Consider the following 13796-nt stretch of genomic DNA (forward strand, 5'->3'; position numbering starts at 1 on the left):
CCGATTTAGTAAGCACGTACGCTTAGGTTTGCTACACTGTTTGATAACTTAGAGACCTCGTTACGCTAGGAAAATGCGACCTTGAAACTTAAAAATAATCATGATGGGACTGAAAGAAACCTCACGCTAAAATTCGTAAAAATTTGCAAAAATCAACAAAATGACACTTATGAATTTCAAACTTCTGAAAAATCTCAAAAGTATCTCCATTGCACTCATAATGTGATTTTGAGTCTAACGGGACCTAAATTGACGAAAATCTACAAAAATCAACAAAATCACTGAAATACCCCTCAATGTCCAATTCTAACCTAGAGACCCTGATCCGTAGGAAAACATAATAAAATTGAAAACATAATCAAATTTAAATTAAAAATCAAAATCCTATTAAAGTTCAAGATTAAAATGAATCGACCAATTAAAATTTAAGAAAGAATTTCATCAAAATCAAATTAAAAATTAATTGACCAATTAAAATCAAATTAAAATTTTAAATCAAAATTTATCAGCCAATAAAACAAAAATTAAAAATTCAATCGATTGATCAAACAAAAATTAAACCAACCAATCAAAAATTAAATTAAATTGACCAATCTAATCAAATTTGAAGTAAAATATGAATGATCAAAATTGAAACGAAAATTTAGTCGACTAATAAAAGTTTCAAATTAAAAATCAATTAACTCACAAAATTGGAAATTAAAATCGAAGCGATCATTTGAAATGAAAAAAAGAGGGAAAATAAAAATCAACCAATCATGACTTAATTGATGGAGGAATGTTAAGATGCAAGTAGCGTGGGATAACCACTCTCATTCTTTAAAGAAGGAAAGAAAAAAAAATAAGAAGAAAGTAAGCAACGTGCAAAAGAAAAGAAAAAAAAAGAGTCGTGCTGGGGTGACAGAATTTACTGCGATTCTCACAATTCTGATGTGGACATGCATACATAAGTATTGCAAGGAAACACATCTATAGTTATGTGCACATCCCACGTTAGGCTTGTGAGAATTGCAGTAAATTCTTATTGTCATTTCAGCATTTTCCAAAAAAAAAAATAGAATTTTTTTTTATATAAAAGGCTCCTCTTCTCCAGCTCTCCTCCAACATGAAATTCTAAATTTCTTCTTCTTCATTGACCTTCACTCCACAACAACGCTCTTGCTGCCACTCATCTTTCTCAGCCCTCATCTTCAACAACGGCCCTGCTGTACTTGTCTCTCTCAGCCCTCATTTTCAACAATGTCCCAACACACTCGTCTATCTCAGCCCTCATCTTCAACAAAGTCCCAGCACAACCACCTCTCGCAGCCCTTTCTCTAACAATCTCGCAGCCCTTTCTCTATCTAACAATCTCACTATCTGCCCAGACAGCTCTCTCTTCTTCATGTCTCTATGCTAGGCTGCTCTGGTTCACACCTTATTAAATTAAGAAACTGAAAGAATCTGATGTTCTCTTCCTTAATGAAAGAAGAGATATGTTCAATGATATTTATAAAGGCTTGTTACAATCTAAACAGAAAAGGGAAAAATCCAGCAATAAGGAATGTACAACTCATTGTAACAATAAAGAGAAAAATAAGGAAAGAGAGATTTTGGGAAATCGTTGACTGATTTGGTTGGGAGATCAGTGACTAATTTGGTTGCTGATTTGGTGGGAGATCAGTTGGTAATACTTGACTGATTTGGTGGGAGATCAGTTGGTAATACTCCCCCTCAAGGTGGAGCATGTACGTGAGTAACGCCCAACTTGCTAATGAGCTTGTGAAAAGGGTCCCCGCCCAATGGCTTGGTACAGAGGTCTGCTATTTGCTCAGAAGAACGTATGTAGCGAGGGGCTATTAATTTGGATTGAATCTTCTCGTGAATGAAGTAACAATCCAGCTCAATGTGTTTTGTGCGTTCGTGAAACACAGGATTTCAGCTATGTGGATGGCTGCTTGATTGTCACAATAGAGGGAATGGGAGATGTATGAGGAATGCCAAGATCAGTAAGTAAATACTTTAGTCATTGGAGTTTTGAGGTGAGTGTGGCCATGGCACGATATTCCGCTTTAGTAGACGAGCGAGAGATGGTGGTCTGTTTCTTAGTTTTCCAAGAAATAGGATTGGAACCAAGCATGGTACAAAAACCGGTGGTTGATCGTCTAGTCATCGGGCAACCGGCCCAATCAGAGTCGCAGAAACCACTCAATTGTAGTGAACTAGATGAGGAATGGAGAATGCCCTTTCCAAGGGAGCCTTTGAGGTAATAAAGGACTCTTGTGGCAACATCCATGTAGCTGGTATGAGGAGCTTGCATAAATTGGCTTAAAATATGGACCGAATAGACAATATCAGGCCTGGTGACGGTAAGGTAAATGAGACGACCAACGAGTCGGCGATAAATAGAGGGATCCGGTAAGGGACTTCCATCGGTTGGAGTCAAGTGAAGATGTTGCTCCATTGGAAAGGTAGAAGTTTTGGCACCGAGTAAGCCTGTGTCTTTGAGAATATCCAAGATGTACTTGCGCTGACATAGAAAAAGACCTTGGCGAGAGCGAGCTACTTTAATACCAAGGAAGTACTTGAGACGACCAAGATCTTTGATGAAGAATTTCTGAGCAAGGAAATCTTTGAGGTGTTTAATAGCAGAATCATCATTCCCAGTGATTATTATATCATCAACGTAGACCAAAAAAAAAGTAGAGGATTGTCCAGTGGTGCATGTGAACAAAGAGTAATCAGCTCGTGATTGTGAGAAACCGGCTTGTAGGAGAATATTGGAGAATTTGGCAAACCATTCGCGTGAAGCCTGTTTTAAGCCATATAGTGATTTATGTAATTGGCAAACACGAGTCTCCCCCTTTCGAGCAAACCCAGGTGGGAGTTGCATGTAAACTTCTTCTTCTAGATCGCCATGGAGGAAGGCGTTATTGACGTCAAGTTAGTGAAGAGACCAGCGCTTGACGATGGCAACAAAGAGAAGTGCTCGAATGGTAACAAGCTTGGCAACAGGCGCAAAGGTGTCATGATAATCAAGCCCCTCAACTTGAGTAAAACCTTTGGTGACCAAATGAGCTTTTTAGTGATCAATGGTGCCATCTGACCGATGTTTAATTTTGTAGACCCACTTACACCCAATCGGCATCTTATGAGATGGAAGATGTGTAAGAGTCCAAGTATGATTGCTTTCAAGGGCACTAATCTCCGCAGTCATAGCATCACGCCACCGAGGATCTTTGATTGCTTGAGAAAATGACCTGGGTTCACATGTGGAAGAAATAGCAGAGAGAAAAGCACGATGGGAATCTGAAAAATTAGCATATGAAATAAAGTTGTGTAAAGGGTAGGGAGTACCTGCCTGTGTAGAAGTCGTTGGGTAAAGTAGTGGCGCTGTGGTGGCTATGGAACAATGATAGTCCTTAAGGTAAGAAGGAAGGCGACGTTCTCGAGTGGAACGAGTGGTAGAGGAATTTGTGAATGGAATGGATGGGCTAGCCAATTCAGAACCAGATCGTGAATCAAATTGCGAGTTTGGGCAAGTGCGGTTGGAACAGAATGTGAAGATGTGAGAATGGCCACTTGGTGGGTTGCAAAGTCAAATTGTGGATGATCTTCAATGGGCAATGGACTGACAAAAGTGGGATGTGATGGGGTGGAGATGTCATGAAAAGGGAAGACAGTTTTATGGAAGGTAACATCTTTAGATACATAGATGGTTTTAGTGGTGATGTCGTATATGCGATATCCCTTTTGGGCATATGGGTAACCAACAAAGACCCCCGGTTCTGCATGTTGATCAAACTTGTGCTTTATGTAAGCATTGTGAGCAAAAACCAAGCAGCCAAACACACGAAGGCGAGAATATGAAGGTGGGGTATGGAATAAAATTTCATGAGGAGATTTTCCATCTAATAAGGACGTGGGTGTTTTATTGATCAAGTATGCAGCAGTAAGAATGCATTCTCCCCAAAAGGTGAGAGGTAAGTGAGCTTGAAATCTCAAGGCACGGGCAACTTTTAGGAGGTGTCTATGTTTTTTTTCTACAACCCCATTTTGTTGAAGTGTGGAAACACAGCTACGTTGATGAACAATCCCATGTTGAGAAAAAAATTATTGCATTTCATTGGATAAAAACTCGGTCCCATTGTCAGAACGTACTTGTTGGATTTGAGGAAGAAAAATATCACCATCACCAGAGGAAACTTTTTTGATTTGATAATGGAATTGAGTTTTAACCATTGCAAAGAAGGATTTTAAGTAAAATTTGATGTCTGATTTAAACAATATTAGATAAATCCAAGTACATCGAGAAAAGTCATCCACAATGGTAAGAAAAAAATGTGCACCGGAAAAAGATGATTGGGAGAAACTTCCCCAAATATCACAATGAATTAACTGAAATGGTTTATTTGATGAAATAGAACTAGTTGGAAAACTTAAACGTATTTGTTTCGCTTGAGGACAAACATCACAAACATATTTATTGGAACAATAAATAAATGGAAAGTTCTTGGCTAACTCTGATAGTCGACTAAAAGAAGGATGTCCAAGTCTCCAATGCCAAATGTCGATGGTAGGGGTCCCAGTAACTAGGTAGGCGGAGGATACTTGGAAATAGTAGAGTCCACTACGCACACTACCCACTCCAATTGTCTTCTTCGTAGACAGGTCCTAAAAGTTACATTGATCATAAAAGAAGGTTACTGAATATTGATGAGACTTCGTAAGTTGACTAATGGATAAAAGATTAAATTTAAAAGATGGGATGTAGAAGACATGATCAAGTTTGAGATTTGAAGAAAGATTCACAGTCCCAATGTGAGTGACTTGTGTATTGGAACCATCTGGTAATTGAACAAGGCTGGTGTGGTGCAGGGTGAGTGAAATGATAAGAGGGATAAAGAAGAGCACAGGTGATTGGTAGCCCCAGTGTCAATAATCCAAACAGAGTCTAGTTGAGTGGTGAGAGCTATACCTGCTAGATTGGCATTGCCATTAGTACTACCTGATGAAAGCATGGCCAGAATATTGTAATATTGCTCTTGTTTAATCATTGGGACTGACACCATTGCTCGTTCGTTCAGTCGCGAAGAATCTGAAGATGAGGGACTTGAATTGTTTGGCTACTTGGAATTGTTCCTTGATTGATCTGAGGGAAATCCATGTAGTTTATAACATGTATCTATGTTGTGATTGTCATACCCACAATAGTCACAATGCATCTTCAGTCTTCGGCGGTCATTTCCATTACTATTTCGTTGATTATTTTGTCGATTGAAGGATCTGTTTGGACGAAAATTTCTGTTGTTAGTGCTAATGTTAGCACGATTTGCTGATGTAGTTTCTATGAGATTAGAGCTATTGGTTGTGAGTGCAGCAGCTTCTGGTATAGTAACTGAAGGAGATGAAGAGTGGATTTCTTGTTGTTTTTCCTCCTGACGTACAAGAGAATATATCTTGGTTGCAGTTGGTAATGGGTCCATTAACAAAATCTGACTTCGAAGGGGTGAATAACGCTCATGGAGACCTTGGAGAAATTCCATGATACGGTCTTGTTGGTGTCGAGCAATACTTGCCTTTCCGTGACCACAAGTGCAAGGTTGTACAACTGAAAGCGAGTTGAGTTCATCCCATAGCGCCTTTATCTTCGTAAAGTATGTGGAAATAGAGGATTCCTCTTGCTTCAAGGAAGCAATAGCCTGCTTCAGTTGATAGATCTTGGGTGCATATTTTTGAGTGAATCGGTCACGAAGATCGACCCATATGTCTCTAGCATTTTCTGCATAGAGGATACTTCCACGGATATCACTCTCTGTGGAGTTTAAAATCCATGAACTAACCAAATCGTTGCATCTTTCCCATTTATTCAAGGCTTCAGCTTCTTTAGGAGGTTCAATCGATCCATCAACAAATCCGATCTTATTCTTTGCACGAAGTGCCATTGTCATGGCATGAAACCATGTACCATAGTTATCTCCTGAGAGAAGAGGAGAAACAAGAACCGCAGTGGGATTATCTGAGTGGTGAATGAAGAGAGGATCGTTTGATCCATGGATATCATTGACTGTAGGCTCCACCATTTTTGTAGTGGTTCAAGTCTTATGGCTCTGATACCATATTAAATTAAGAAACTGAAAGAATTTGATGTTCTCTTCCTTAATGAAAGAAGAGATATGTTCAATGATATTTATAAAGGCTTGTTACAATCTAAATAGAAAAAGGGAAAAAATCCAGCAATAAGGAATGTACAACTCATTGTAACAATAAAGAGAAAAATAAGGAAAGAGAGATTTTGGGAAATCGTTGACTGATTTGGTTGGGAGATCAGTGACTGATTTGGTTGCTGATTTGTTGGGAGATCAGTTAGTAATACTTGACTAATTTGGTTGCTGATTTGGTGGGAGATCAGTTGGTAATACACCTTCTCTCCCACGTCCTCTCTTTGCCCTGCTCTCATTCTCTACGCATTCTCCTCTCCCTCTCTCTCTCTCACGTCCTCTACTCAACAGCCGCAACTCTCCATTCTTCTCTCACTTTCTCCTTTCAAACCACACAACAGCACAGCAGCCCTCTGTTTCTTTTCTCTTCTATTGAACCACCCAATGGCACAGCCAGCACCTTACTTTCCTTCTCAAAACGCCCCAACAGCAGCAGCACAGTCAACCGTCATCTCGTTGTTTTCCTACCTTCTCCGACGTCTCACGATATTTCGAGTTTCGTTTGAAGGAATCACACCCAACTGCCTCTCATTGTTTCTTTTTTTGTTTTTTTAACCATCTTTAGTTTTTGTTTCTCGGATGGCCGTTTTATTTAGAATCACCACGTAGTTTGGTTTAGTTTATTTAGTTATTTATTTTATTTTTTCCTATTTCTCTTCTCTTTCAATAATCGATTTTTATATCTCACATTAGTAGGATTGTTGAGTACAAGTTTTATTTTTTCACCTCCACAATTATTATGATTGAATTACATGTATTAAGATTGTTTATTTCGAAAAATTTTAGTGACCATCGTAGTTCGAATATTTTCTTTCGTATTCATATTTTTTATGGTTTGTGATTCATCCCATATACACATTCATTTTTTCCCTGTTTTGATAATTTTATATGATCTCAAATTCTCTGATTTATTGATTTGATAATTTTGTGTGACATTGATTTTTGACGATTTTGAGATTCCTGTATATTCATATTTTTTTAGATGTGGTCATTTTACATGATTTTGATTTTTGCCAATTTTGAGATCCATATATGTTCATATTTTCTATTTTCTATTTCGAGAATTTTGGATTTATATTTTCTATTGTGGAAAATTCATATTTAGAACGTTCTAATATGGAAATTTCACAATTTTCTAATTTGGGAACTCCTATTCATAAATTTACTATTTCGAGAAATTTCATATTTGGGGCTTGCTAATGCGGAAGTTTCATAATTTTTAATGTTGAAAAATTAGTTTATAAATTTCTAATTTGGGAACTTATCATATTTGTAAATTTCTAATTTGAGAAGTTTCATATTTCTAATTTAGAAACCTTATAAATTACTAATTTAGAAATTTCACATTTCTAATTTTTTTAATTTAGAAAATTTTCGCAAACTTCCATTGTTATTGATTTGAAAAGTATTTACATGTGGATTTACAATTAATTTTAGATCATGGGACATAAGAAGCTTTTCATAAAATTTTCTTTTTATGCGAAATTCGAGAAATTACGTGATATTTGAGAGAATATTTACCTTAAGATTCGTTTAGCAAATCCAATATAATTTGATGATGATTGAACCCTAGTTTGACTTTAGTCGTTGTATGTTAACCATAGGATAGTTTTGGATCATAGTAGAGACCGATCATTTCAATCGGGCTTAGTGCCTAACACCTTCTGAAACTCGTAATTTGACCCCTTACCTATTTCTCTGATCCGTGGACTAATCCATATTTATTTGGAGTTATTTTTGATTTTTAGACCTAAACTAGGTGGCGACTCCTTATTCTAAGAAAATCTCTTATTTACCAATCAGACTCCTTTAAACTATTTACTGAAAAGGGTTGAGGCGATTTTAGTTATAAATACCTCACAAATACGCTAGAGTGGTTTCAAAGCTCACTATTAGTTCTATATGGGACAAGAACTCTTGAGTCTAGAGGCTTGTTAGAGTCTAGACGGTGATATGATTAGGATGTGTGGTCCTGCGGTTGATTTATGCAATTGTAATACGTCTAAGCTTTACGTCAGAGTTATGAAAACTGTGCAACAGTCTCCTATCATAGGAATTAACGAGGTGGCATGATTAAAAATCTTTAAAAGTAACCCCAAACTTAGATGCAACTTGACAATTAATAATTAGGGCTAGATAAAAATCCACGATACCTTATAAAAATGGAAAATTTAAATAAGATAAAAATTTTACGTATATGTAATGTAAATTATATGCAAGAAATAGATTGCTGCCAAGATAGGTTTACATTTTTTATGAAATGTGAATTCCGAAAAAAAAAAAAAAAACATAGAAGATGAAGGCCAGAGAATACAAGATTTTGCAGTTTAGGAAAGGTCTTAATGTTTGATTTGAAATAAATGAATGGATAATTGTGACAATGATTCTTGGGGACAATATATTTTATGATTTGGTGATTAGTCAATCGGTCAATTAAAATTAAAAAAATTCTATACATGATGTTATAGATATTTGTTATTTGACTTGATTTGATATTTAGAAGATAGTGACTTATGACTTGAGCTGATGATATTTGAGAGATACAGTGGATATAATGAAAGAATGTTATTGAAGAAATGCATGTATTGATGGATTTGTGAAAATTTATATTTTTCTAAATTGTCAAGGATTGCTAGAAGCATAATATTATGGAGAAATTAAATATTATTAAGGATCAATGTATCATCGAATTAGTTGGTAAATATTTTATCGAAATAATAGATGATCGAGATATGATTGTCAACTATGTTTTCTTAAGAATTTGTGATTTGATTTGATTCTAGATATGTATTGATTAATTAAAAATCTGTACTCGTGTAGATTATTTGGAGAATAATGACGTTTAAGAAACCCTAATGTTAATAATGATTTTGAAGTTTATGATTTCCTTTTGACTATAAAGGAAATTAATTATGTTTAATATTAATCAAAACGAGATAGAATATTATTTATGACTTGTAAATGGTGGATGAGGTGATTTAGAATTTGAAAGGGTATTATGATGAATATCCCTATTTGTCGAATGAATGATGGACTGTGATATAAAGTTAATGGAATTACAAGGTGAAAATACAAACAGGAAAATACAAAATAAATTTTTTTTTAAGATTTTAAGGATTGATATTGTTTTCCAAGGATCAATTAAAGATAAGAATGAAGATAATATATTAATGAGGATTAATGAAGTTTGAGGTGTTCAAATGAAGAATATAGTGAGTTAACACATTTAGATAATTTAGAATTATAGATAGTTGATTTCCTAGGCACGTTGAGAGAACTATTTATTTAGGCATAACAAGTGATGTTCATGAATTAAGAATGTTGATTGATTTTTAGGTAGAAAAAAATGAATATGAAGTACTATAGAAAAGGACACGTCTAAAATAACCGATGTCTTGGAATGAGGAAATATTTTAGAAGTTAATTCGATGATAGTACCATATTCTCTGAATGACTTGAGATGCAATTGATCATCTTTTACATATGGCTTCGATGATAATTTTGATTTAAATTTGAAGATCCAATAATTGTGTGAGTTAGAAAAATGGATTTGAATTTCAGAGAAAATTAGGTACCTCCTTAAAGGGGGGAGAACTTATGTTGATTATGAAGATTATGTCGATGAATGAGGAGTTGATTGTAATGATCCAATGAGAGAAAGTTTTGCAGAGGCATTGTTATATCGAACGAGAATTGAATATGTGAAAATATTTCTGGATCCTAATGATTGAATACTATTAGAGGATTGAAACGCAGATTCAAATTTTGAAGATGAAATTTTTGTTAGGGGGAGATCGTAATGCCCTAGATTTTTGAACACTTCTCTCGAGGAAATTCGTAGGTCAACAAATGAAAATTTTTGAAGTTGAAAATTTTCCAAACTGATTTTACAATTAGATCCGCACCGAAACATTAACCAAAATAGACTATAAGATCATGAAAATCGAGGTTAAGGACATAGACTTTTTAATTAAAACAAAATAAATCAAGTAATGGCTGTTACATCCTTTTAACATTATAAATACTAGGACCCATGAAAAATTTAGAGATTCTTCATCTATTAACCAGGTCATCTTCTCTTAAAACAAAATCCTAGAGCAAATAGGAAAACCCTAGAGAAATTCTAGCCTCCTCCATCTTCAACCTATGTTTTCATCGATTTAGAAGATCCATTGGATGTCGCCATAGAAGAGAAAATTTATCGAATCATCGCAACTCATTGAGGAAATATAACAAGAAAATTTGACAACATATGACATGGAGTGTTCGACTAAACTCAATTTCCCACGTGCTTTGTAAAGTTTTTTGCCTCCAAATTTGAGGTACTGAACTTTTGAACCTCCTAATAGTCTTAGTTTTGATTTGCATCATATATTAATTTTAAAAAAATCTAATGTTATTTTTATTAAAGTTAGGATGAAAGATATTTGAAAAAGATCATGCTTCTAGATGTATTATTTGGTGTTCCACGATGAATATTCATATCTTTTTCTTTTTTTTTTTTGACTTTTCGACTGTCAGGAATTTCTTGATCTTCCTAATAGTTTTAGCTTCTCTCAATGCAAGTAGTTTTTTATTCAAAACCTTGTATGTTTTATTATAAATTAGGAAAATGTTAATTTTTACAAAATCATGTTTAGAATTATTTGTTTAATGTATTTTCATGTTGAATCGATTTGAAAACTATTTTGAAGAGCTTAGATGAATTTGAGAAAAATTCTCTAAAAGAGAACAAATCCCTTCTGCTCAATTGACCCATTACCTCGGTCAATTGATCCTTCATCCTATAAAAAACTTGAGGGTGAGCAACTCTCAGTTTTGGTAGACCCAACACGATCGGTCGACCCACCTTCTACTTTTATCAATCAACTTATTGTCCCACAAAACAAATCGAGAGTGAGTAACCCTCGGATTCCGTCGACCCATCCAGAGCCCTGAATACAAAATTTTAGTATTTTTCAATTTTTAGATTTGGATGTCTAGAGTTGCATCGATCATCCATATCTATGTAAAATTCCTTTAAAACTCATTTTTAATCATTTTGAAACCTTTTTCTCACATATTTTAAGAATAATGAACTTTTAATATTTACAATTGATTGTAAACTTTATTTTCAAAGGTGTTCAATATTGGTCGAATTTGAAAGAAAATGATCGAAGTGTTGGAATTCTAATATACAACATTTCGAGTATGTTGTTTTCTGTTTCATAAGTGAGAGTGTAGACTCTCTTTAGATGCGTGTATTGGTGAGTAGGTATCCGGAGGTTAATATTTACTTTTTGTTATCATGAGATAATGGTTGCATGTTTATTTATGATTCTGTTATCACGAAGCGAGGTGTATTGTTTATTTTTATGGGTTGGGTTGTGGCATAGTAGGAAACATGATATCCATTTCACACACTTGTATGCTTTGTTTTTGGAAAAAAAATTATATGTAGTTATTTTGGGATCCATTAAAGAGTTTGTTAAAACCTGAAAGGATAGTCTATCATGTCATGTTCGGAGTAACATACTATCTTAAGATGAATGATTGTGATATTAAATTCTTATGTAGTATGGGATACATAAGGGATTAATATCACAACTGAGATCCGAAAGTCTTCTCTTTTTCTTTTATCAGTAAACTATATAATGTAACGACAGTTGTGAAAAGTGTGAAGATGTCTTACGGAATCATATGTTCACCTGATAGGCTTAGAAGAAGATGACAAGTAAATGATCATTAACTATCTAGTAATAGTTGATCGTTTTAATACATTGTGAAGAGACCTGTTTCTCATATTAACAATCAACAGCCAACTTAGGTCGATAAATGGTCACCTAACCATGGTAAGTACAACGATCGGGTGCAGAATCAGGAATTAATGATAGGGTTCCACATCGATTAAACGAGGAACATAATTTATAATCTTAAGTGGGATGGTATCCAGTCATGGTTCTCAATGCTTTTAACAGACACACTACCATTGTTTGTACTTAATTATTGAATTTGTTTTATTTTAATTTATAAAATTTGAATGTTATCTCATTAACTATTTTAAATAGTGATTGTAATTATGTTTCTAACATGTTTTCTTTATGATTAAGAAGTATTTCATTAAAAGTTGAAGAATGAGATTTTAAAGTTGAATAGTTATAAGTTGATGAAAAAAATTATTTATTTTATAGATTGACTTACATTTTATTTTAAAATATTTCATAAGATATTTAAGCTCAATATTTTATTTGTTATTTTGAAAATAGAAATGGTAAGTTGACAAATGATACATATATTGTCTATTTCATAAATTTTACATTATGTGACATGATTTGCGGTTATTTAAATATAGTATGGTTTAGCCATTTTGTTGTTGTTTATATTGAAAAACTTGCATATCTTTCCAAAATGTGTTAGAATGATTTTCCCCATATTTAGGTGTCTGTTAGTTTGAGATATTTGTTTCCTGTTGGATAACTCCCTTATTATTCACCATATTCTTTACCTTCTAGTTTTGACAGATTTCGAAGTTAGTCTTAAATAACAAATTTCGAGTTAGCACTTGGAGTTCATTACTGACGAGTTGCAGACCCCGTTTGCTTAAGGATATTTTCGGGTTTGGTTATTTGTTTTATTTTTTTAACGATGTGTATTTGAAATATTGTAAGTGAATCATATGTTAGAATTGATGTTGTTTCTACACTCTGATATTCTCTAGTTATATATTATTCTTTTTCCTCTATTATATAATTATTTTTATCACGTTTAGGTAGAGTTTTCAGTGTCTCGGATTGTGACATAAAATTATGGGGATTCGTGCTGAAATTTGGTGGTCCCACAATTATCAGTTAAGAATAATGTTATTGAAACCATCGACAAAGGTGTTAAGACTCACAAAAAGGATTCATTTGAGAAAATTAAAATTTTCATTCATAAAATAATAAAAGATTTTTTGAAGTTATGAAAAAATTGAACAAATCAAAGTCAGATTCAAATGACTCAACATTGTGCAAGAAAAATAAATCTATCACAATCAATTTCACAGAAAAATTGTTGAAGACCTACCTGAAGCATGGTTGTTCATTATAAAAAAGAGACCTTATTAGATAGAGCAATCAAGACATAAAGTTCCCAGAACTTTGACCAAATCAAATGATATTTCATCAAAGGATGTCTTCTTTGGCTGAATCATTTTCCTTTCTTGCCAAGAACAAAGATCACATTTTTTTTAACTCCTTGCAACTTATGCAAAATCAATAACATCTTTTTTCTAAATCACACCAACCAAGCTTGGGAGGGAACTCTTTTTTTGAACTACGTTTTGACCTGATCCAACAAATAAAAGAAAAAATTGGGGTAAGTAGGCTATCTGAGAAGTTACTTCAAGCTCAATCACACACAAAAAATTGAAAAATATATTCTTTCAAGAAAAATATCATTCAAAAATATCTACAATTGAAAGGTAAAAAAAATAATGCCAAACTAAGGGCGTTAAAAATAGAGAACCAAAAGAATTGATAAAACAAAGAGAATACCAGACTACATGCATTTTGGGAAGTTGGGCTTTACACATTTTCTTTCTAAACCTTATCCTAAGCCCACCTATTAAGTCCTCCT

The 13796-nt window shown here is 34.1% G+C and overlaps 1 protein-coding gene across 1 annotated transcript; it reads right to left on the minus strand.

Moving 5' to 3' along the window:
- Nucleotides 1-5105: 5105 nt before the first annotated feature.
- LOC147404746 (uncharacterized) lies at nucleotides 5106-6062 on the minus strand. The gene has a single exon (XM_086437900.1). The coding sequence runs from the start codon at nucleotides 6060-6062 to the stop codon at nucleotides 5106-5108; it is 957 nt and encodes a 318-aa protein (XP_086294026.1).
- Nucleotides 6063-13796: the final 7734 nt, after the last annotated feature.

The sequence above is a fragment of the Akebia trifoliata genome, chromosome 4, assembly GCF_017979445.1.
Source record: "Akebia trifoliata isolate Shusen 1 chromosome 4, ASM1797944v1, whole genome shotgun sequence".
NCBI lineage: Eukaryota > Viridiplantae > Streptophyta > Magnoliopsida > Ranunculales > Lardizabalaceae > Akebia > Akebia trifoliata.